This window comes from Gallus gallus, chromosome 18 (assembly GCF_016699485.2).
Source record: "Gallus gallus isolate bGalGal1 chromosome 18, bGalGal1.mat.broiler.GRCg7b, whole genome shotgun sequence".
Taxonomy (NCBI): Eukaryota; Metazoa; Chordata; class Aves; order Galliformes; family Phasianidae; genus Gallus; species Gallus gallus.
In genome coordinates, this window is record NC_052549.1 from 3,989,850 (window position 1) to 4,014,930 (window position 25,081).

Here is a 25,081-nt window from a genome sequence, read left to right on the forward strand (position 1 = left end):
CCATTTAAAACTGAGACGTACGCTCAGATGACGCATCAGGAAGAAGAGTAGATATCTCCGTGTAGATCTTTGACAGTAAAGCACCGGAGCCTGGGAAACTGTTGTTTGTTGTTGTAAATAATCTTCCCCACTTGCAGCTGGACTTTGGTTCCATCGAGTAATGACTGGATTATGAAGAGTACGTACCTGCTGGATGCAGAAGTACCGCAGTGAGGGGTTGTCTGTCCTACTCTGGGAATGCGATGTTCTGATGCCCAGGGCTGAACGCTGCTGTGTGCTTCAGTCATTTGGGTGCACAGCATTAGCAATAGCAATGAGAGGTATGGTGGTGTGAGTTTGAGTTGGCAGCTTTCTGTGCAATTGTGAAATAAGCACATGATGAATTTTTTGAAGAGATGAGTAACTTGACTTGGTATCATATCCGTGCAAACAGATTTTCTTAGAGAAGGAGAAATAGAAGATACAGACATATATTTCAGTGAAAGGTTTACGTTTGAGTGTAGGTAATGCAGAAAAAGTCCAGTGTGCATGGCGTATTTAATATTTCCTGGCAATTAAATGGGATTTGGGCAAAGCGTGTGTGTATATGTGGGGGTTTTCAGTACAAAAAAGGACAAAAGGACCTTTTGTCAAGCTGTGATTTCTGTGTGGAGCAACGCTGCGGATACAGCTCGTGTGTTTGTTTCTGTGGGCAAATGTTTTTCACCAATTTGACTCCACTAAATTTTCTCTTCAGACTTGGGAATCATTGGGGCTCACCATTTCTTTTTGTAAAGGGATGCTTCAAATTCTATTTGCTGGCAGACGAGCAGCTCGTGTGGTCACAAAGGCTCGGGGTGAGCAGAGGTGCTACAATAAGGTGTCAGAAAGGAGGTTTTCCTGCCAGCACCCGAGATTAGAGGTGACGCATCGATCTGAGTTTGTTCTGCTTCTGAATTTATTTTGGAGTTACTGACACGTGAAGAGTCAGCATTTCCCCCAGAACGACGCGTTTCCCTTGCTTGCCGTGGCTGTACGCCCAGGATTCGAACACGTGGCCTGGAGCACCGGCTCCGGCGGGGAGGTGGGGCTTAGCATGATGGGCGAACGAGCCAATGGTTTGCTTGAAGCCCTGTAGCAACTGAGCCGCTGTCTCCCGCTGGAAACACGAGGAGGGGGCGTTCGAGGCGCGCAGCCCCGCAATGGGAGCCGAGGTGGGCGGGGCTATGATTGCCGCGCACCAATGAATGCTGAAGGGGCGCGGCCTGGCAGGAGCGGCCCAATAGCGCGGCCGGGGGGCGGAGCCCGGCGTCCTGTCAGAGCGCCGCGGCGGCGGGCTGAGGGTCGGCGTGGGGAGGCGGTGAGGTGGGGACAGGTGGACGAGCGGGACGGGACCGGCGCCCTGCTGAGCCGCCCCTTCGCCTTCTCGAGCCGCGACAGGAGGCCGGCGCCGTCTGTTGGGAAAGACGAGCACCTCCGTTCATGACGCGCGCCGCCGACGTCCCCCGCCGCTGACACGGGCGCCGGGCACGGCGCCGCCTCCGTGACGGGACCGCAGCGCTCCCCGCGAGCGCCGGGCATGCCGCTGCCCTCCCGCACCGCTGCCCGCCGCCGTGCCCTCACCGCCCCGGGCCCCGGGATGGGCCGCGAGAGCTGAGCCGGCGCGGAGGATGAGCCAGGCGGGCAGCCCGGGGAGAGCCTACGACTTCCTGCTGAAGTTCCTGCTGGTGGGCGACAGCGACGTGGGCAAGGGCGAGATCCTGGCCAGCCTGCAGGACGGCGCCGCCGAGTCGCCCTACGGCTACCACATGGGTAAGGGCCGCCTCCGCCCGCGGGACGGGCTGCGCCGTGCTGGGACGCCGGGCTGCCGGCGGAGCGGGGCCCGCGCCCGGCTGTAACGGGCCGTGCGGCTCAGCTGCTGTGCGTAGAGCGCCGATGGGAGGGAAACGGCTTCGTACACAGAACGCGTTGTCAGGGCGGTGAGGTTCATCTTAGAAGCAGTCATCCGTAACGGGAGGGAAACGCTAGGAAAAATCTTTTGAAGTAAATATCTGTGAAGCAGCAGGTGTGTTTGCTCTGAAACAGCTTTCGCTGGAAGAATAGAAGAAATCACTTTTTCTCCCTGTTTATCACTGATCCATATCGGAAGGGTGGCCCTTTAAGACCAAGGTTCACGTTCGTAGTGTTCCTTCACTTAAGCTTTTTAAAGGGCAAGGCAGAAGATCCTCATATGTGCCAGCTATGTTCTGTCTGCAAACCAGAGTTGTAAACATTGCCAGCTGATTTAAAACCAAGCCAGTGGCTTTGGGAAGAGGGATTTTCATTTCCCGTCTTTCTTCCTATTCTCTTCATTCCCCCAGACCTATTTTCCTAGAACACAACTCTAAGTTTCCCCTTTTCCTTCCTACTGCAAACCTATTGCATGAGTTATTAAAAAAAAAGAAGTGATCTTGTAAAATTACCCGTTGCTTCAAATGACTGCTACTATAAGTGTCTGACTAGTTAATTCATTTGGAAGGCTTTGCATTTGTTGTTATTATATTGAGTTCATTGCACTCAATCAAAGCAAAGAAGTGGGTGGGGGTGGAGAGTTCTTTGTGTGGTTGCTTATGAGTCAGACTGCGCCTTGAAGGTATCACTGTGCGTTTTAAGATGTTTACTTAATAGCTTTTGCTACGTTACTCCTTGGGATGTTGCATTCTCCTCAGTCTGGGTCCTTCAGGAGGTTGGAGAAAATTTGGGAAGGGCTTCAGGGGGGCGAGCTGAGCCCGGCCCTGTCCTGCACATGCGGTCTAAGTTTATAAATCCTTATGCAAAAGCAGCACTGTAGTCTCCAATATGTCTTGACATAACAATGTTTGACCAGCTCCCAAGCTCGTAGGTCGTACCTTAGTTTTTGCATATAAACCTTGTGCTACTCGTGGCTTGCGTGCAAGCCACATTTAAATTGTGTTGCTATCTGAGTGCATCTCTTGACAGCCAAGAAATACAAGTATTCTGTTGGAGTCATTTAGCAAGTACTTAACGTGCAGCTTGGAGATTCTTCATCCATAATAACATCTCCAAAATATTTCCACACGAGGCTGTATGTTCTGTGCTATGCTTTGTGGATTGTGGTCTCTTCGCTAGTTTTAACTATACACAGTTAGATAGTTACAGTTATTCGTGTCTCACCAAACCTCTTGTGCACAGGTTGTTCTTCCATGGAGAGAGAAAGGAGTTGTAACCACGAGCTGATGTGCACACGTGAAGAGAGGGGTGTGAGACACAAGTGAGGGCAGATGTAATGGAAGATGTGGTCCTGGGCTGTAAAGGAATATGATCTGTTCTTACATTTTGTGCAACTGGTGGTATAATTAAGATTTTGTTTACACAACCACAGCATACCATTGCGTCTCACTTAATGAAAGATGTTGGCTTTAACTGTGAAAATCTGTAGAAAATACTTTCTTGCTGTTCATCCATCTCTATTTGTTAAGGTATAATGTTGTCCAGTGTACCAGACCTGGAGTACTTTTGAACTCTTGCATGAATGCATACCAGTTGTTGTCCCTTGATGTCCCTCAGCCCTTCCTACATCACTTGAGTACAGCAACATAGGATGCAGCTGTAGGGAACCTGCGCAGGCTGTGAGAATAGAGATGCTGTGAGATGGACCAAGCTAAACATCCTCTTGGTGTTATGACTCACTTTCTAATTTGACTTAAAAGCTTGGTAAACAGGAGGAGAATTGAAGTGAGCCCTGCAGGACATGAAGAGAGGTAGGAGGAAGACGTGGTGAGGATGGGCTGATCAGCAAAGAAGGTTGCTTGATGTCTTCAGCAGCATCAAATTAATTGAACAGGCAAGGAGAATGAAGATAAAGTAAAACACAGAGTTGACCAGAACAGCATGTGCTATCATTTGTGGTTTTTTGTTTTTGTTTGGATTTTTTTGTTTAGCTCTCGAATGCCTGAAGGCTTTGTGTGCAGCTATGAGCTGTGTAACTGTGCCATCTCATGTGTATGGGCTCAAACTTCAGTTGTATAAACCAGAAATAATTTTTTCACATACACTTTGACTAGTTATTCAAAAATAAGCCTGCAGTCTCTCCCATCCCTGGGAAAATACAGCAGTCATATGTCTTACTATTTTTTGTCAGTACACAAAATTGATATAAAATCTGGAGGCAGGAAGGGAAGCCAGCATCGTGTGATTTGTCAAGTCTCTGCAAGCTGCTGCTGGTCCAGGAGCCATGGTATGAAAGCATTTGGCATAATACAGCTAGTAAGATGAAATACAGCCTCTTCATTTCTGAATTTTCCTTAATGACCAGAGGGCTTGGAAAGAAGGGAAGAAGCTTTATTAACATAGTGAAGTAGGGACTGCTATGGAAGATACATTAGTGAGCATGATTCATAGAGATAATCTAGAAAGCAGTAATTCTGAAGATGGGCAGGTAGGCAGTGGGGTTAGTTGTCTGGGTAACCTGCCGTTAGAGGTTTCCCACATCTTGCTGAAAACTGAAATATTACAGATTGGACACGATAAGAAAAAACACAAAAAAATGATCTTAGGGAGCTGCAGAAGCTTTGCTGAGAAGTATTGCTAATTTATCATCGGCATATACTCAGAGGAAATAGAACATAATTCCTTAGATGTTCTGTCACTGGGGAGAAAACTATTTTCATGCCTTGCACCAACAGATTTTTATTTAGCTGGGTTCTGGTTTTGCTTTCATATTAAAATAGAGGAAAATTTTGCTTGTGATGTGATTGCTTGACACGGGGGCTGAAAGGAGTGTTTGCTTACACTTAATGCACTCTTACTCCTTTTCTTGCAGGAGCCCCACGTTTACACTGGCAAATTATTTCATCCTTTCTCACTCAGTGACCTTTTTATGTTGCAGCACAGGGAGAACAATAATTGATCACTTTGCTGTTAGGGGGTAACTTTCCAAAAGGCATGAATTCCTCCACCCCCCAACCCTCCCCTTCCCTTTAAATGGTGTTAAAATTCATTTGTATGCCCGTTGATCTCAGTTAAAAACATGTAAATCTGCATTTTTGTAGAAAGGAAAAGCAGGTGGGATTTGATCTCATGCACAATCTAAGTGCCTAAAAGGCAAATGGTTTATTATGTTGTTATTATAGGCTTCCATGGTACTGGTGGCACTGATGGGCATCTGACTTCTTTTGGGATGGGCCTGTGAAGCAGTGATGGATGCAGCTCTGAACTCTGGTTACGACTGCCCCTTTGGCGTGCTGCCTTCCAAGAGGAAGGACTACATTAATTCTGGGTTGTAGTATGTGATGCATGTGGAGAAAGAACCCCTCTATTACTTTATAAGACATGCCCACTTCATGAGATCAGTGCATTTTCCCTCATACATGGAAGCAGACTTAAGTGTAACCTTTTTTTTTTTTAACCCTTTTTCTATATATAAACACTGTGATAAAGGGTCCTTTCATGTTGGACTGCCAGGTCAGTCAGTCCAATGGAGTTGTTTTGTTGGGGTTTTCTTGCTTCTAGCCAGTCTTGCACATCTGTTGAAACAATGAATATTCACCTTGCTTGATTTAATGGAGAAGTAGTAATCCTAGGCACGAGTGGTAGTTCATAGGTTTTCTGAAGTTTTTTTGATACTTCCATAAAATTAGTTCTACTCAATTTCTAAATTCTACTAAATTCTACTCAACTCAATACTACTACTACTCAATACTAAATTCTACTCAACCAGCTTCCCTCAGTCTAATATAGTGGAAGCATTTCTTTGACTTAATGTTACTCAGCAACTTAGGAATCAGGAGCTTGCATCCATCTCATGGCCCACAGTTACAGTTTCATGAAGGTGAGGAGGTAGGCTTTCCAACCCTGAGCTCTGCAAACCCATTTGATCAGTAGGTAAGAACTGCTTTTCTCCCCAGCTCCCTCCTCACCTTACCAGTATTGCTGGGTTTTTGTGAGTGGAGGAGAAATCAGTGCCATGTACGTATGCCTGTGCTCAAATTTGGTATCTGACTTCTTTTTCTTTTTTCAGTAACTTCCCTTTATATGTTTCTTAATAAGGCTTATTCAATGGTAAAAAAAGAAAGACCGAAGAAAGCAATTTTTGGTCAGGCATGTTGTACAGCTTCAGATGGAAGAAGCCTTTAAATCTTGCAAACCATGCAGATATTTTTCAAATTCCTGCCTAAAACAAAGCTGCACAGACATGTCTGAATTTGATATCTGCTATTGCTCCTTCAGTTTGTTGTGGCAAAAATGATTACAGCAGTGGCTCATTTTCTCCTTTGTCTTTCTCATGCCCATCCTCGAGCTCACTGTGCTGCCTGTCTCCATTTCCCTTGGGCTACTGGTGTCCTTTTGGTTTTTTTCCCCTCCCTTTAATTTTTCACAGATGTGCAGCAGTGGGAAAGAGACTGTAAATAACCAAAATTACCATGAAGATCCCAGACAGGTGTGCAACATGAAAGGAAAAGTCCAGGCTGGTTTGGAAGGTGGTCAGACTTCAGGCTCGTTTCAGTCTTTTAAGTTGCTTTGACTTAACCCAAATGGTGTTTGCCTGTGCCAGGAATAAGTTTTATCCAATATGTTGATTAAAATACATTTACATATTGCTGTAAACTTGCTCTTGTTCTGGGAACATAAAGAGGATGGAAAATGAGATGAAGAATAGAAATTGGCTATAGAACTTATATTTCTACCCAGTATTATTTAGTTCCTCTGGTTTTTGTTTAATGTGAGACTGAAAATACAGAAAACCGGGACCATTTTATGCAGTCCTTTTCATGGGCTGGAGTCTGTCATGCTGGTTTTATGTAAGGAAAATCTCAAGCAAGGTTCGGATGCACCAGACAAACTTGTTTTGAGCTTGCTGTGCTTTTTCCATCCACTTTTCAATCTGTTGATATAGTGGAACACATCCTTATAAATAATTATTCCTTTCTGTTATGCCTTCACATGTTGTAATAACCTGTGAGCTGGTTAAGTAGGCAGACACAACTTGGAGTTCCTCGGCGAAGTGAAGCTGTTGCAGCTAAAGCACTGATTTACCAGTCACTGATACAGCACATGTGGAATATCCAGTGTTCGAGAAAGGTGAAATAGAACCTTCTGTGTCAGCATTGTCATTTAGTGCCTACTCAGGGCAAAGTCCACAAATACACTGGTGTTCACAGCAGCAGTTATGTATCTGTGCTGTCACTCAAATCGAAGGAGAAATTGAAAGCTAATTAGTAGGAAGCTCTGATCTCATGTCTGCCCAGGAGTGGAGGAAGCTTAAAGGTCCACAAACTGACACTGCTCCCATATTTATAGCAGCCTAAGGCTTTAATATAGCACAAGCCTGCTATGATATAATTGCATTTTTGTTTGATCTGTTAGTCAGACTGTTATTCTGGCTTCATGTATTGGAAGAAGGAATACCGGAGTCTTTCTCTGGATCTTGCTGGTAACTCTCTGCAGGAGGTGTGCCTCTTATAGCCCTGAAGGCTGTAAGTCACCAGGGAAGTTGCTCTTACTGTGATCACTTTGGCTGAACCAAATCGCTGAGCTGTGCTTAAGATAAGATGAGAATCCTCATAGTAAACAAAAATAACTGCTTTTGAAGTGGGGAAGAAGAGGGAGTGGGACCTAGCAGGGAAAGCACCCTTACACACATACAGAAACTTCTCTGTCAAGTTAGTAACGTGTGGTGGTTGTGTAGGCATGTAAATGTTAAAGATTGAGCATTTTGGAATTGTGTTTGTCGTCAGAAGCAGGGAAATGGGAAAGCTCTTCATTGTTCATGAGATACAGCCTCGTGCTAAGCTGAAAGCTGGCATAACAGCTTTGCTGTTTTTCTTTGTGGCGTGGGATTTGCTGGTGTGTAGGTACTGCATGCAGTCAGCAAGGGCTGCCAGGAGACAGAGATGAGTGCAATAGGTGGGGAGCGTATGGGAGAGCACGGGGCTGATGGCCCAGAGCTCCCTTGGGCATTGACATCACTTCTGGAACACTGGATTTCGATGTAGAAGCTGGTAGTTTTATATATGGGGGTGGAGAAGCTGATGAGAATTTCTAGAGGGGAGATTTCCATCTGTTTTGTCGGTCAGCTTATTTTTAAAAACTTAAGATGTGTTCTCTTGAGTTCATGCAAAATCGAAGCATCCGGAGTTTCTCCCAGTGTATTTTTGGATCTCAGCTTCACATTCATATTACATGAGCTCCTGGCAATACCTGCTTTAATAGTGTCTTTAAGCGTACTTGAGTGCACAGAACTGTTTTCATTCTTTACTCAGGAGGTGACCCATCTAATGAAAACTCCCAGTGATTCTAAATATGTAGCTAGTTTAAGACCCGTGTTTATGTGCAAATGTAATAGAGGAGACTGAACATGTGGCCACATCTAGAAGTGAACTGCAGTCCAAGAGTGACGCATTTGCCCAAGATGAGTTGTGGATCATCTCTTGCACTGTCAAACACAGGCTGATGGCTTGTGTCTAGTGACTGGAATTGGTTTAGTGCATGTTGTGTTCCAGGCTGATGGCTCAGATTTTACCTCTCTGCTCTTCACCCCAGTGTTATACTGTGCTTGTTCAGCACAACTTGGCAGTGTGTACCTCGCTAGGAGGCTCCTGCCCTTGCTCTCTTTTCTCCTCTGGACTGTGACTTCATGCAGGGAGCCCTGCCCTGGCCTTAGCAATGTATGCTCTGTTGCAATCCCACGTCAGCAAGCTGAAATAGCCAAGAATGCTTGTGTATTCCAAATGAATATATTGAAGAAACAGTCATAAGCCTATTTGGGGGTTTTATGCTTAATTTGCCTGTTGTTATAGAAAGTGGGCTGTTATTGATGCTTGTATGAAACAAAAGATATTAATTAAAAAAAAAGATGTTAATGTAAAAAGTGGGAGGGGGCTGATATTCCATAGACTTCAAAACAAAGTGACTTAAAAATCTGGGAGATGAAATGTGTTAATGCAGCTCCTGTGCCCTTGTGCTTTGTTTGCAAGCTGACTTTAACGCAGTGCCTCAACATGGGATATTTAAGTGCGTGAAACATGAAACTGCCAGCTGGAAAACTCAGACCCAGCAGGTCTGGCTGCCTTCCTAATAATTTTTCACGAGCAGGCTGAGGAGGAGAGGCTCCTGCAGATGATGAGTTCAATGGAATGATTGAGTCAATAGAAGCAGAGTCTTGTGGTGCAGAATCTCTACATGGATATCTGTGTCTGTATTTCTATTCTGATTGCTTTAGCAAGGAACTGCTATCCCTGTATGTGCTGCAGAACCCCAGTCAGTCCGTGACCGTCCTTCTGATCTTTCTCTGGGTGTTTACTTCTGCAAATACGCCAAGTGAAGTTGGCACGACCTTGACCTCTCAAACCAGTTCAGAGTTTGTAGATTGTGCTTTAACTTGAGCACATACTTCATAAAATAGAAACGTGACAAATGGGACTTTAAACAAGTTCATAACCTCTAAACTTTTATTTTCCTTTTCAGTCCATTCTAGAAGGAACTGTATCGTTTGCCTGATCTTAGTCTTAGAGCAAGAGGGTTGCAGAGTCCAAGAATACATGCAGTGTAACAGTTTTTCCTTATAAAAAGTAGTTCTTGTCTCCAAACGGGAGTTTAATGCAGTGGTGGATGAGAACTGTGGTTTTATAGGCAGTCTCACTTCTCAGTCTACACCATACTTATCTTCAACATCTGCAGGACAGCTAATTCAATGCAGAAGACTATGTGAGAAGTGACTGCATAGTTTTGGGATGAAGAAAAGTCTGCAGTTGTAACAACTCAAATGAAGCTTGGCTGCAGACTGATGAGTTACCTCTGAGTAGAAGAGTGGCCTCTGGGGGGACAGAGGAGCAGCCTTCCAGCACCAAGGGGACAGTCATTCTCCATAAAGCACTTGTAGGTGTAGGTTGAAACGAGAGGTTCAGAATGGGTAAGAGGAAAAACATTTCCTTTAATGGAGGAGGAGGGTCAAGCTGTGGGACAGGTTGCACAGATGGATCTCCAGACCTCACAGCTGATCCTGGTTTGAACAGGAGATTGATCTAACTGACCTCCTGATGTTGGGCCAACCTGACATTTCTTTTAGTCCTTTTCACCCCAGTTCAGTTTATTCTAATTTAATGGAAAAGTGAAGCCAACTAAATGATGAATAGAACAAGATCTTAGTAACATATGGTCTTTCTTTTTTCCTTTAAATTTTAATACAAAATGCTAGCAAAAAAAGGTCTTTCTGAAGGTTTTTCTCCTGGAAAAGGGAGTACAGTTAGAATATTGGCAGCTCTTCTGCTGGAATAGCTGGGGAGGAGGAGAGGAAAGAACTGGAAACGTGATCCAAACCAAACTTAATTTCCTTCATTTTTATAATGGAATATACATCGTGATTTGGTAATTCTTCAAGTTATTGTTAACATTATCTGGAGAGCCCACTTTGTGGGATGTGTTTTGCTTGGAATTTCAAATCCAAGAAGTAGAATGGGTCTTCTGTTGTTTTGGTTTGGCAATATAGTTCGAAAGCTCTTTCTTGTCAAGTATCTGTGCTTTTGGTCTTTTGTATTTTTAAAGCAAAATTATGGTGCTTATGTTTCTCCACTTATTCCTTGTGAATTCCAACTTTGATCTTTGTCGTAATGACAGAATTCATAATATACAGGAGTATGCTTCTGAGATGTCATAACAACTACAGAATTGGAATTCTGTGTTAATATGCTTAGCTAATGGTTAATTAGTGGTTTAATTTTTCAGAAGCATTTATTTGCAACTTGATTTAAAGCCTGGGGAGGTTTTGGAGAGGTTTCTAACTCTTCTCTGAGCTCTTAGACCTATAGCTCAGAATTATGACTGCTGGATGGTCTTGTGATTCTTGTCATGCCAAGTATTTTTGAGCTGGTTTACTGCTAATGAAGTGTCAAGATATAAAAGGTCATTGTTCTCTTCTGGAAAATGTTGTAAAATGTGAAGTATTGCATCTGCTTTTAATATTGTTATGGTAGTTTTGAAGCTATTCTTCCTTCCAGATTCTGGCCATATTTCAAGCCTAGCATTCTAGATAGAAGGGCAAGTTATGCATGGCTGCTTCTCGTTTCTTTCTCAATTTGTAAAATTTGTCAAAAATATGTATGCTACCTTCTGCTTTTTCCTTATGTACCAGGGTGATTTGTCCTTAGCTGTGAAGGTGAATTACTATACCAGGAAGATATCCATAAGCACAAGGAGCATTGGACAATCAGTTCTTATATAAAACCCATTTGACTTTTTTGTGGTTAGCTATCTTAGCCTGATGAACCTTCTCTTCATTCTGCTGTCCATGGATGTGCGGAATGCCAGGTGGTATCTTCAGACACATTCATATGTCAAAAAAGGTGAAACAGTCATGTTTCAGCTTTGTTTAGTTGAGAGGAATATGGAGGACATGTGAGATCTCATCTGACTGCCCATGAGAGCTGATGTTCTTTGAAAGTAATACAGCGGCTTTTCAGGAGAAGAACCACTTGTTAATATGTGCTCCTTTCTCACACCACCATCCAGCTCTTACCTGCAGGAACTGGAGAACAGCAACGATGAGAAGGTGCAAGGTCATGGTCATCTTTCATTTGATATCAAATGGACCGGAATTCTACATCTTTGACTTCAAAGGGGAGCATACTGCTGTCTCTTACGTTTGACTCTGTTCTTCTCATCCCACCACCTCACTTAATCTGTGTCCTTCTCAAAGCCCCAGGCTCTTTACTCAGACATTTATGGTTTGTTCACTACCTGGTTCTGTGCCCGTTGTTTGTCTGGACTTCTTGCTCTGTACCTCTGCTCATCTCCTCTGTTCAGCCTCCTCCTCAGTGTCTCATCCCACCTTTGTTCCGCCTTCATGCTGGCATCTTTGTCAAATCTCTCTTACCTCATAACCCAGCGTTCTATCAGGTCCTAATTTCTTGTCCAACTGGTAACAATCATTCCCAGTCTGTTCTCTGGAACTCCTGTCTTCTCACATGAGTATTCTAGCCAGAAGTGTGTTGCTGTGCTTTCAGGTTGTATCCTGATGCCAATCAGTCTGTAAGGCACCAGAGTTCTGTGATCGCCCATCATTGTGGTCTCCTTGTATCAATCTATTCTTTCACATCTGTGTAGAGAAAAACTCATCTCACATGAGATTCCCGGAACTGATATATTAGTCTCTTCCCATCTTCTTTCAAACTTATTAATAAAATAGGGTGACTTGAAAAAAAAAAACACAAAAACAACCTTTTTTTCCCCTGTGTTATGCTAATAATAACATTCCCTTTTCCTGTAGTGCTACTATTTATAAACAATAACATGCTTATATATATTTATATATCATCATTTCTTCTCAGGAAGTTAGCTGCAACTTGCAGCAAGCTATTGAGGTAGGCAGCTTACCTTATGCCTTTGATATCCTTTCCTTCTGGAAGAGTGAAGAGGGGAAATGATGAACTGATGCCTCTTCCTGACCTGGGGGAAGTGGGGACACATCTTTCTTCTTGTGGAGTAAATCTGGACTGTGCAGAGGCTATTTATTTTTTGTGCACAATTAAATTTTCAGATGGAGGAGAATGAAATATTGTCTCAGAATCTTAATTTTCTTTCCTCTTAGCATGAATAGAAAGAGATTGTTCTCAAGTTTTGGCTCTCTGTTTAGCCACCCTAGCAGAAATGCTGCAAACTAAGGCATGATTTTATAAATGAAATCATGTATTTTTCGGTTGTTTGCAAGTTTTTGGGGGTAGGATGCCAATTCAGCATGCAAAGTACTGGCTTTAGTTTGCTTACAAACACTGATGATAAGAGAGTGAATAGAAACACAGGTACTGTTTCTGAAAATTAGCAATCTGGCTAATTGAATCTCATGGCTTATACAGGTTTTGGAGTGCTGCAGTTGTTAATTTGGTTTTCAACTAAGCATTGGAGGTGTGCCATAAATTTATGACAGACTTCTTGATCCATTTCTTCTTAATGGGTTAACTTCTTTACCCATTTCTTTGCTTTGAAGGACAGTGATCTGGGCTAGAGCCAATGAGAAGTCCTCTGAGATTTCTGGATTCCAACCTGGTGCCCTAGAAACTTGCAACCATGAAAAGCTTCTGTGTAATAAAGACCAGTTTGATTTGTAGATTTCTTGTAAGCTCAATTCCTTTATAAACATTTGAAGGAGAACAAGTGAGCTGAAGGATGGGCTGTGGTATTGGCATATCTGACCATAAACAAACATAAAAGCTGAGCTTTCTGATCCAAATCTGTTATTTAAAAAAAAAAAAAAAAAAAAAGCAATGGGAAAATTGTCACATCTTTGAAATGAGTGCAAGATTTATTGTGTGTAATTGTGGTTTATGTTTTGATTAATGAGTTGAAGAAGACAGTCTAGATCTAAAATTCCAGTATCCTTATTGCAAACTGAATAACCAATCTGTGCTTTTCAAACACACAGCTTTTATTGCAGTAATTAAGGGTGATAGAAGAGATTGGAATTTGGGAAATGATGGTGATTCTGATATGGCAAGCAGAAGGCAGGTCTGGCTGTCACGTAACCTGACCTTTGTGCTTGCATATCAAATTATGTGGTCGAGTTTTATTGTAGAGAGCTTACTGGCAATAAGAAGTTTCAAACATCAACTTGATTGAATTCTGAATCAAAAGCATGGTGTGGGTCTGCTTGCTTGGGGTGATAAATGAATGGGCTTGGAAGCCGTGGCACTTCTCAAGTATACTGGAGACAGTCCCAAATGTGTTCCTAACAGAAATGTTAAGCTGTAATTTTGCCACAGATAGAGACAGGTAGATAGCTTAGAATGCTTATAATGGGAAATGATGATGTGTGAGAATGTTTTCTAAAACCTACCACCTGTTTTCTCAGTGCTGTCAACAGCCTTTGAAGGATGCTTTCGCTCGACTTTGTTAAACATCCCAGACCCAGAATCCCACTGACTGTGCGTATCTATTTATGGTTTTGTTTGTTTTGTAGAATCTTAAGGTTTGGCACAGAAGCAGACGATGGGAAGGAGACGTTGATGTGTGTCTGATACAACTATTATTGAATGTATGATTTGGACAAACCAATGGAAATCTCTGAAATGTGGTCAGCTCGTGTTCTCTGCTCTCCTATAGGTTATTGAAATTAAAATACAGATACAAAGAAAACTCTGAACCTCAGAACCACTAGAATGTTGGGCTCTCTTCTAGTTCCTATGAAAAATTGTCTGCTTTTTCTTTCTTTTTTTTTTTTTATGATCAAAATAGAACTGATGTATCTGTAGCCAGTTGCAGTCAAGCTTTGTTTGAGTTGGTGTATTCTTCACTACTGCAAAGCTACGGGGCTGGTTGGCCATTGCACTGTAAGTCACTGAATCTCAGTAACAGAAAACATTTTTGGTGAAGTAATCTTGCCTTTGCTGGAAGACAGAATGAGCAACTTAAATGATGGAAGGATTCTTCCCAACGAGACACATCACAGGAACACTACTGCGTGCTTCAAGAGGAATAGAAGTTCTACAGGGAACGTTGAACTAATCAGTGTTGACGAGAATGCAGTGCGGTCAGTGGAGCGTCAGCGATGGGATGGAATGGCTACAAAGCATCGCTGCAGAGAGGATGCCTTTCTGTTTAATGCTGTTGTTACCAAACAGCTGAATGATTCTGGGGGGAATTTTACTACATTCCTGAATGCAGTAATACTGGGTTCAGTTTTCTAGCTGTTTACTTTTGTTTGAGAAGAAAAGTATATTTTAAAAAAAGCAATAAAATTAAAACAAAACAAAACCTCTCCAGCAAGGGATGCAGCTTGTCTGAGGTCCTTTAATTTCAGTTTGTGGCTTGAGGTGTCGATCATTTTGTTTTATTAAGAAAACCAATCTACACGAAAGTGTAAAGCACTGAGGGGCTTTTCTGGTTCGCTTCAGGCAGCTGAACTCTCTGATCTGGCAGCCCATTTCTTCCCTTTCCTTTCCTCTGTAGCGATACTTCTTGCCTGTGTATCCCAACAAAGCTGTTCTGTATTTCTAAATGAGTGAATAATGTTCTGGAAGGACATTTGATTTCTGCAACAGCACAACCCACATCTGTTGGTCTCATTGTTGTAGCTGCATGCTGTCCCTGATGATTCATGGCAAAAGGCCTTTTGTTTTGATTCTTCATCAGTGGCAAATGCAGAAATATTCAGGTTTTATTATACTCTGGTCTCATTATCAACTGGCTCTATCTGTATTACAGCTGAAGAATACAAAAGTTTCTGAACCTATTTCTTCAGAGATCTTCTGAGAAGCCCATAGATGCTTCTATAAGCAGCAGCTGGTAGTAGTATAGCTTTGAGGTGCCTCATGCATGTCATCTTAAGGAAAAATATGTAATATTTTGCTTTATGTGCAGCTAAACAAGAACAGCTTGCAGTGGTGTATGCTCCGTGGTGCCTGGTTTACTCAGCTGTGTATCCTATAGCCATGCAGCCCTGACTTCCTATGTTTGGTATGTCTTTAACAAGCAGGATGGATGTCCGTGCGCTGCGTGGGATGTCAGTGTTTGCTAATCATAGTCTGCATCTCCGTGAACTTTCAGATGAACTGATGGAAGTATTTCACCCTGCAGGAAATAGCAGCAGTAGCACAGGATGCTGGAACAAGCTGTGCAGCGTTGGGCAGGGCTTGTTCTGTGCTCTCTGTTCTTCAGGATTTCTGAAATGATGAAACTTGTTCTTTTAGTACACAAACAGTTTTTAAGTCTTGGTCTGTTCTGTGGTCCAAGGCTTTGTCTGTCGGCTGGATTAAAAAATATATATACATATATATAGATATATAGAGATATATCTGCTTCTGGTTTGTAGATTTGTCTGTTTCCTACTACTGCTGGAGAATTAGAACACTTCAACCAATAAATGAAAATAAATCTTCCTTCACTGACACTTATGACTCTTTTTCTCAGATGTACAGATAAGGTCCTGAACTGAAGGCAAGAGACATTTCAGTGCACACCTCTGCAGGGAGCTGAGGGTTTGAAATGACCATTACTACTGTAGCTTCTTTCAGTTGGTGCATGTCAGGAGCTAAGGATTGGTGTGGGGGATTTGAGTGCTCAGAAGAACTTGGCTCTCTTTTTGCTGCCAGCCTAGAAAGAACTCTGTCAGAGGGTTTTTTCCTAATAAACTCCTGCTTGACAGCAGGATGTATTTATCAGTTTGTTTGTTTGTGTTAGAATGCGACCCAGTAGTCTGATGTGGCACAAAGGGATGTCCTGCAGGCAGGCAGTAACTGTAGTGTCCTCTTTGAAATATGGATCCCAATAATGTGGGGCTTACTGCCCCAGTGCTTCCATCTTCCTTTTTACTTACCTGGTGTGTGTATCGTGCCAGGGATGTTTCTTTGAGCTTCCTGTCATCTCTGGTCTGCGGGTACCTGGTTCTGTGGGGCTGTGGGAAGAGGACTTCTGTTGCTCTTGGCTTTCAGGTTGGGCAGATGTTCAGTGATTGCTGCTGGAAATGACAAACTATTCAACAGGTCAAGTGAGAGATAAAGCTATCTTTAATAGTTCTACAGTGCAGTTGTCCTTCCAAATTTCTCGGTTTTGAATCTTTTCCCCTATGAAATCCAAGACTGCTTTAGCTTTACTAATAATATCAGTAAATACAATACATAATTACAGTATTGGGAAAGTCTTTTCTTATGGGTTGTTTCAACATACAAAAAGCTAGAAAATCACTGGAGTTATTTGTAATGGAGATCAAGAACCTGTTTCTCTGTGTGCTTTGGTATCTATTAGGTTACAGCATTTACCTTATGGAAAGGGATTGATGCCATTGTGTGATGTAATAAAAGCATTCCGAGTTCCTCGGAGTCTGTTCTGGAGGACAGAGGTGATAGCTGTGTTGTGCACACTGAGTTCTGCACTCATCTCGGGCAGGAGTGTATTTGAACCTGTAAGCAGGGGAACGTTTCCTCTTTGAGGTAACCCATACTTAATTGCAAGGAGCAATGTCTTGTGTTTTTTAGTTTAGCGAAGACGCTGTTTTCATAAACTGGACTCAAACATTGTTTGCCTCAGATAACTCTTTCTAGTACGTGTGACAAATGCCATTTGAGCAGTAGTGTGGGGCAGATTTTCTAAGCATCACAGAAGTGTACACCATCCCTGGGCCTATTGCTGAGAGCTGACTCAGGTAACAGCTACTGCACAATGACTTCTGTCCCTAATGGAACACCTGCCTGTCTTAGGTCTGGAATTAACTCTTAGGAGTCAGGTACAAGCTTCCTTTTTGGTGCCTGCTTATCATGTTAAAAACCTATTTGTTTGGTGATGGAGGCAGACCACCCCTGAAGGTCCTTCTCTGCTCTCTTCTCCAGCAGCTCAGGGTACTGTACTGATCCACCTCACCTGTCTGCTCATCCATCTTCTCCCACGCTTACTCACTTCCCAAGCTTACCTACAAGGATGTTAAGGGAGGCAGGGCTGGAGCTTTGTTGAAGTCAAGGTATGCACCGACTGTATCCGCTCTCACTGTTCCCATCCATCCTGGATGAGAGTCCAGTCATGAAAAAATGTGGACTGCGTTGGCCGGGAATCGAACCCGGGTCAACTGCTTGGAAGGCAGCTATGCTCACCACTATACCACCAACGCTGTGCTTGCTGGGATAGATCTTCATGTATTGCCGTGCTGTGCTCTGCATTCTTTCTTTCTTTGAGTGTGATGCAATTAGTATAGATGTCTTACTAAGCTTTAAAACTTCTTCGCCCCTCCCCAATAAATATAGCACACCAAAAAAAAATCTTATTGCTAAGCATTTGATATACGTATCATTATGAACAGTATTATATACACTGTTATATAGCTTTTCTTTTATTCTGGGAATTACTGCCACCCATAGTTATGAATCTTACACCTGCCTTATCATAATTAATAAAACCCAGTGTCTTCAGTAGATACTGAGACTCCCTCTAGCCTCTCTACACAATTACTGCAATCCATTTACACGCCCCAGCAGAAGATCCTGGCTGGCTGGTGGGGCTGCTTTCCATGACGGCATGGAGCTGCCACTGTTTGGATGTAGCAGTCCCAGGATGGGCAGTGCTGCCAGCCTGGCAGCTCTCAGCTTGTGCTCTTCATCCCATACCTAATAGCTGATAAGGCTGCAGAAGGATGGCAGGCTCACAGTGCAGCACGTAGTTGAGATTCTTCTGTTTCTTTTCAAGTCTTGGTACTTGCACTGGTTTTGCAGGTTGCTGCTGTCTGTGTACCCACCAGAACTCTCCTGCAGTGCATTGAGTGTCTCCTCACACCTCTGTTGTTTTGTAGTTGTCTGTCTGCAATATAAGTACAGGCAATTAAAGGGATCATCTTCGGCACTCTTCCTCTGAAGATCTGGTGAAGTCTTAAGTAGTTTTAGGACATTCTTCCCACTACATTTGTCCTTCTGCATCAGTGTGTTTTTTCTCATCCCCTTGTTTTGTTTATGCTCAGAAAATAAGACCTCTCTGCTCTTTAAGACGTGAGTCTTGTTACGTTTTAGGATGTTTTCAGATTTCATGCTTTTTAAACTTCATTTGGAGGAATTGATGAATGAATGTTCAATTCAGGAGGTTTCTTGTCGGTGACAAAGTCCAGAAACATGAGAGAAAAACACACTTACCAGTGAAATTGTGCTACATGGTTGAGCATTGGGAACAGTGAATGCAGCTTTTCAGATAACACTTAATAAGATAAAGGCCTTTTTCTTTTTTTTTTTTTTTTTTACATTTATAATGATGCACTTTGTGGATGCAGTGTTAAGGCATGGAGTTCAGAGTCATTGACCCGAGCATCGTGGTGGATGTTTTCAGGGATCAACTGTAGCTACATAACTGCTTCTGATTAGTTTTACCTAATTGAATTGAGAAAAAAAAACACCCATTTTGCCCCCAAAAACTGCAAAGCCAAACCTGAGCATATTTTTGCCTGGTTTAATTTGTTTCTGGGATATGTCAGGTCACCAGGAAAGAATAAAAAACCCTGATATTGTAAATCTCTGAAGATTTTTTCAAATACTACATGATGGAGATGTGAGCTCAGCTAAATATACCTGCATATTATTTGGGTTTTTTAAAATATTGCTAGATTAAGTAGTGTATATGAATGTATAGATAGATATCACATGCTGACTTTAAGCACTGCAGTACTTCTTCAGCTCATCTAAAAGAGACACTGTAGGTCAACCCCAAGTGCTGGGCTTGTTATGGGTAGGAATAACCTGGAACCTGCCTGCCTGCTGCTGGACACTGAGTAGGTCTTGAGGGCAGAGAAGACTGTTATCAACAGCAATGGAGAAGTCTAGAAAGCAAAGGCCAGACGCTTCTTGCACTTTTTGTACTGCTCTTATATGCGAGACACACATAGCTACTTCATAAAAGACTGTTTGTGAATCAGACCTGATGAGAAAGGAAGAAATGATAGAGGGAGTAAAGCTGGGGCACAGAGGAAGCGAATAGTATATAGTTCACAATATGCATATGAGAGGAAAGGCTTAAACCTAGTTCTACCTTCTTCTATAGAAAATAATTAGAACTTTAAATATGTATATTGTCATGATAATGATAAAAGAGATTGGTTATCAACATGAAGGGATCCTGAGAAATCTACTTTGAATGAACCTTGCTTAAGTAATCTGAAAACTCTTCTAAGCTTTATGTGAACAAGTTATTTTTATTCATATTTGCTCCATAGAGTAGTAATGAATAAATTCTTTTATGGTCAGCTTCTACAAAGTCCATAACTATTGTCTGTATATTACACACTTTCAAGCTGATGTAAGATTTGTATGTCTGTGTTTCCCTCAGGTATAGATTACAAGACTACAACAATCCTTCTGGATGGCCGACGAATCAAGCTACAACTCTGGTATGTCTTTCACTATTACTCATAGTTTATATTTCAGAGACATAACGAATGCAACTCTTTGGGGCTTGAGTTCACCCTTATGCCTCAGAGATATTTAGCCAAATGAGGAAGAATGATCCAGCTAGCCACTACTTTGGGCAAGTCACTTACTTTGTGTTTATTTCAATTTTTCATCTACTTCATATAAAATGGTGCAATTTCTCTAAAGGAGAGATGAGTCATAAATGCAGGAGGAAGGCACAAAAGATTAAAAGTATCTTCAAGAGATTCAAAGTACCTTCAAAAATTGTAGGACACACTTGTAATGAGAACTGTGAATATACCTTAAAAAGCATTCAGTGATTGTATAGAAACATCCCTGTGCTCTATTTATTGGTAGTAATGGTTGACTAAATAACCACAGTATTGAAAACGAACAAGAAGTGTTATTGCTCACTGTCAATTAAATGTGGATAACTTCATTGATGTGCAACCCTATCATGTCAACATGTCAAGAACAAAAAATATGTATTTTATGATTTGTATTTTCCCTGTAGGGTCAGATATTTGGTCTGTTGGGGAGTTTCTGTGGTAATAATTTTGCAGAAGGCCATCTTCTGGCTCCTTAAGGAATAGTCAGCAAGAAATACACAGCTTGAAATATGCAGCAACATTACTGCCTCTTAAAGCTTTCCTCATTGCCTAAACTCATGGCATAAGAGAGGAAGAGGCAGGATCAGGGCAGGACAGACAGGAGATGGAGTGTGATTTTTGAGGAAACTTCATCTAGACAAACTGGAGAACACAAAGTGTTCAGATAGGGTAGAGAAATGGAGGTGAAAATGAGTTGTTGCAGTTATATTCTTTTCCTCCTAAAAACGGACAATCTTGTGCCCCTTCTCTCTTTAAAAGTCTTGTTGATGTTTATTCTAATTTGAAAGTTTTTAAGATACTGGAATTAAATGTCTAATTTATTCTTCATTGGCTGTTTTTGCCTTTATGAATTTCAAGATAACATTTCAAATATTAAATGTAATGAAGGATAATAGTACTCTGGCATATGGTGCCTTGATTACTTGATAATTTGTTCACATACTTCATTTTTCTACTGCATTCCATTTTATTATAGCTTTGTAAAAATAGCATATAATGCTCATCTGAGAGATGCTTTAATCCTTTTTGTGAAGGGAGATGATATTCTTAGGACTCCTGAAGATAACCGTTTGGAAGTGTTTCTGCACTGACCATGTACAGAAATACGTGTCCTGCATTTGAAGATCTGTAACCTACCTCAAAAATTCCTTAAGGAATTTTGTTTCTTAGCATATCCTTCACTGTGATTCTGTACTTCATGCTTTCACTGTCTCCTTAAAGACTGCTTCCTCATACTGAACTCATAATAAGCTATTGCTGCTGTAATCAAGAATTTACTGCTTTTCCATTAGTTTCCTTGGTGATAGCTATTGTTTCCTCCCACTTTTTTTTTCTGCTGCAAAAACAGAATGTTTCTTCAAGCTGAGCTAAATGCAAAGTCTAGTGGCATATGTGTGCTGGACCAATAGTCTTTGTTTTCCAAGGACAATTGCAAGAATAAAGTTTCAAGTTCTTGTCCTCTCATTCTGAAAAATCTGGAAATTTAAAAGGCTGAATTCCAGTGGGGGAAAAACCTGCTGAGAATAAGAACAACTCTTAACACGTTAGTGACTGCTGTTGTGTGACTAACGGAATAAGGGGTGATGTTGATCAGTACAAACCTAGCTGAACTCTTAATGTAGGAGTCCACCTATTTCTTTTAAAAAATATTTGTAATTTATTTTGTTTAGGGACACATCAGGGCAAGGGAGATTCTGCACCATATTTCGGTCATATTCAAGAGGTGCTCAGGTAAGCCATATGCAGCTCTCTTTAGTTGTGAGTAATGGTTATTGGATGAACAAGAGATTGCAAGTTGTTGTGATGACTTTTGTTGCTCACTTGTAGATTGCATGCAGTTGAACTGATAGTCGAAAGATAACACGAAAGTTGGGAAATAATAAGGGGCACGATTTTCTTGGGTGGGTGGGAGGGGCAGAAAGAAATGAGATGGTGGTTGAACCGGAGTACGTTATAATGATGAACATCTTCAGGCCTTCTTGTTGGCTACATCAACAACTTAAGCCTGTTAGCTTCCTTTAACCATGTGAATACGTATGCTAATGCTGCCTTTTAAAGCTGTGTGCCAGGTAAGGTGAACAGCCAACACAAAACTCAAGAGCAATAGGAAAGTAGAAACATAATCAAAAGTATAATGAAGCGTAACAACTTGTAATGAAATCTCTTAAAAAAACACAAAACAAAACACACAGTATAGTGATTGTAGCGTTTCAGATTTCAAATTACTACTTTAATTCACGACATGTAGAATTGCATGGTTTATGTTCCAGAGTTATATAGAGCATTGAATCTTCAACCTACTGCATGTACCCACTAATATTTATTTACTATGACTTGTGTTGTGTGTATGATCATCACAGTTGTCCCCTGTAAACAGAAATATTTACCAGTACATAACCCCCCCCAGAAAGTCTGGGATTCTGTTCCTTAGCACATCAGTAGTCTACACAGAGAGTTGGGGCTTGGTGTTATAGAATGTTGAGGTTCTGCTTCATTAAGATCTTTCTCAGCATCCTATAGGATTATTTCAGAATCAGAGAACTCACAGATAGTATTTTCTGTCTTGTGCCTTTGTTAAACTTATTTTTTTTTTTTATTATACATATATTTAAAAACAGGGAGTAATACTAGTGTACGACATTACCAATCGTTGGTCATTTGATGGAATCGATCGATGGATAAAGGAAATAGATGAGGTAAGGTACAACCCGAGACTGTCACTAGTCTACTTCAGATGACTAAGACTGACAGCTTATGATATTTTCTGCTGTTTTTACTGGCATTTGCAGGCGATGCTTACTACGGCGACATCCAAGATGCCAAGTTAACCATTCTGTTTCTATGTTTACAGTTCTGGAAGTTAGAAACGTAGCAGCTTGAAGTGTCTGATTTTTTTAAAAGCGTTGGCAGTAAGCATATGGAGGGCAAGGATTTCATATTGTAGTCCCACTCTTGCTATAAATTTGCCACATCATCTCTGCAAGTGAGAAAGGGATGTTTTTAAATCATAGAATCATAGAATAACTTAAGCTGAAAGAGACCTCTAGCGATCGTCTTGTCCAACCTGCCACTCAGTCTAAACTCTTGAAAAATCTTTTACCTGATGGAAAGGAGAAACTGGAGCCAATTTTTTGTATTGCTTTTCTTTTCTCAGCATGCTCCTGGTGTACCAAAAATCCTGGTTGGAAACCGCCTTCACTTAGCCTTCAAGCGCCAAGTGTCTACTGAACAAGCACAAACCTACGCTGAGCGGCTGGGCATGACTTTTTTTGAAGTCAGTCCTCTTTGCAATTTCAATATTACAGAGTCCTTCACTGAGCTAGCAAGAATAGTATTGATGAGGCATGGAATGGACAGGCTCTGGAGGCCAAACAAGGGTAAGTAAAATACGCTGAAAATATTTAAAGTTAGTCTTGGCAAAGTTTTGTGGTTCCTTAATAAAAAAATAATTTCCAGAGAATTGATTCCTTGGCTGATATCAAAATGAAGAGCCAGGAATCTGATACAGCTTATTTTCTAAACAGAAAATGTGCATCTGCAGTCATAACCTGTTCCTGCTTTTGTAGGGAATAGCGTGTCTTTCTTAGAACTAAGTCTTAAGAGATAAGTAGGACATGGAAGCAGCAGATATTTTGGATAATACAGATGTGGGAAAGCATGTGGGAAAAGAAATGAGAATTCATCCTAGAAGTAAAGCGTGCATGCAGAATGTTGGTTATTCTGCTAGTGTTTGGCTGACAAAAGCAAACTATTATAATGGAAGTTTTATGTCTGTTTTTAAGTACTGACTCTGCAAGACCTTTGTTGCCGTGCCATAGTTTCCTGTACCCCTGTGCATCTTGTTGACAAGCTCCCTCTCCCAGTTGCCTTAAGAAGCCATCTCAAATCTTTCTCCATGGCCAACGGTCTTAATGCCAGGATGATGCATGGACGCTCATATTCGCTCACATCCAGCAACATCAATAAAAGGAACAGCTTAAAGAAAGCTAAAATTATCCGTCTACCACAGAGCCCACCAAAAAACTGCACAAGAAACAGCTGTAAAATTTCTTAAGCTCTGTGAGAAAAGGAACCTGGATGGAATCCCCTCATGTGAAGCTCTGAATGTGAGGACTCCTTTTTTTAATAGCAGAGCATACTCTATGTAGGTATCACACTACATAGACAAAAATAAGAAAAACAAGTACTATTTTGGGGCTTGCTCACTACAGTAATGCTGCTTTGGAATGAGTGACTTGTTCAGTGCAACTGAAAGGGTGTGATGTTTGCTGTTGGACTTGCATACTTTATTTTAGTTTCTGACATGCATGATGCCTTGTTTTCACTACTTGATGTATTTTCCTATGGGGAATAATTATCATTATATTGAGTTCTTAATTCCATTAAATCTGGAATGTGGCTTACTGTGTAATTGTTTTAAAAAAAAATCCTGTCTTTTTGCAAACTATTAAAAACATGAGTCATTGGTTTACATATTCAGACAGAGGTTTTGAAATGCAATGTATTGTATACATTGTAAATTCAACAAACAGTGCAACCAATTCTAGTCATACTGCAGCTGTGTATTTGGATATTTGGTAAAGCTTCCTTGACTTCAGAGCACTAACTTAACTAAGCTAAAAATGTGTATATAATTATGATGCACATACGCAACAAGGTTTTGTCCCATTAGTATATGTAATAGATTTGATAAAGTTTTTTGGTATGTTATTTAATACTTTGGGGAATTAATTTGTGGTTTAAATACTTATTTTTCTGTAAAGAAAAAGTATGTATATATATTACATTTTATACCACTCGCCAAGAAAGTTTGAGAAGGAAAATGCCAAAGATACTGTGGTTAAGGGAACATGACTTGAAAAGCTGCTTTATAAGAAAAAAAGCACTATTTAAAAAATAAATGCTTCTGGAAAATAAAACCTATTAAGCTTTACTTAATTGGAGAAAGTTGTCTTTATCTTCCTTGAGAAGAACTTGAAGAACAGTACACCTGAAATGGACAGCAGGAACATGAAGCCATCCTAAAAGCATGATATAATGCTTTGAATACGTCTGTCTTCAACATTGTGAACTGACATGCAGAATACATTTCAAGTGTTCCGCTTCTTTTTGGAGAATATTGTGACTCGT

The 25,081-nt window shown here is 41.3% G+C and overlaps 1 protein-coding gene, 1 long non-coding RNA gene and 1 other non-coding gene across 3 annotated transcripts; 1 reads left to right on the forward strand and 2 right to left on the reverse strand.

Annotated features, from left to right (window-relative positions):
• Positions 1–1,298: 1,298 nt before the first annotated feature.
• On the forward strand, positions 1,299–24,884 carry RAB40B (RAB40B, member RAS oncogene family). Its single transcript, NM_001278050.4, has 6 exons — positions 1,299–1,791; positions 19,759–19,819; positions 21,622–21,682; positions 22,570–22,647; positions 23,106–23,328; positions 23,734–24,884. The coding sequence occupies exons 1-6, from the start codon at positions 1,650–1,652 to the stop codon at positions 24,003–24,005; spliced, it is 837 nt and encodes a 278-aa protein (NP_001264979.1). The 5' UTR covers positions 1,299–1,649; the 3' UTR covers positions 24,006–24,884.
• LOC107054738 lies at positions 13,405–17,565 on the reverse strand. Its single transcript, XR_005840683.2, has 3 exons — positions 16,725–17,565; positions 16,283–16,420; positions 13,405–15,713 (listed from the first exon to the last, which is right to left on the reverse strand). It is a non-coding gene; the product is annotated as an uncharacterized LOC107054738 (long non-coding RNA).
• TRNAG-UCC lies at positions 17,495–17,566 on the reverse strand. Its single transcript has one exon. It is a non-coding gene; the product is annotated as a tRNA-Gly (tRNA).
• Positions 24,885–25,081: the final 197 nt, after the last annotated feature.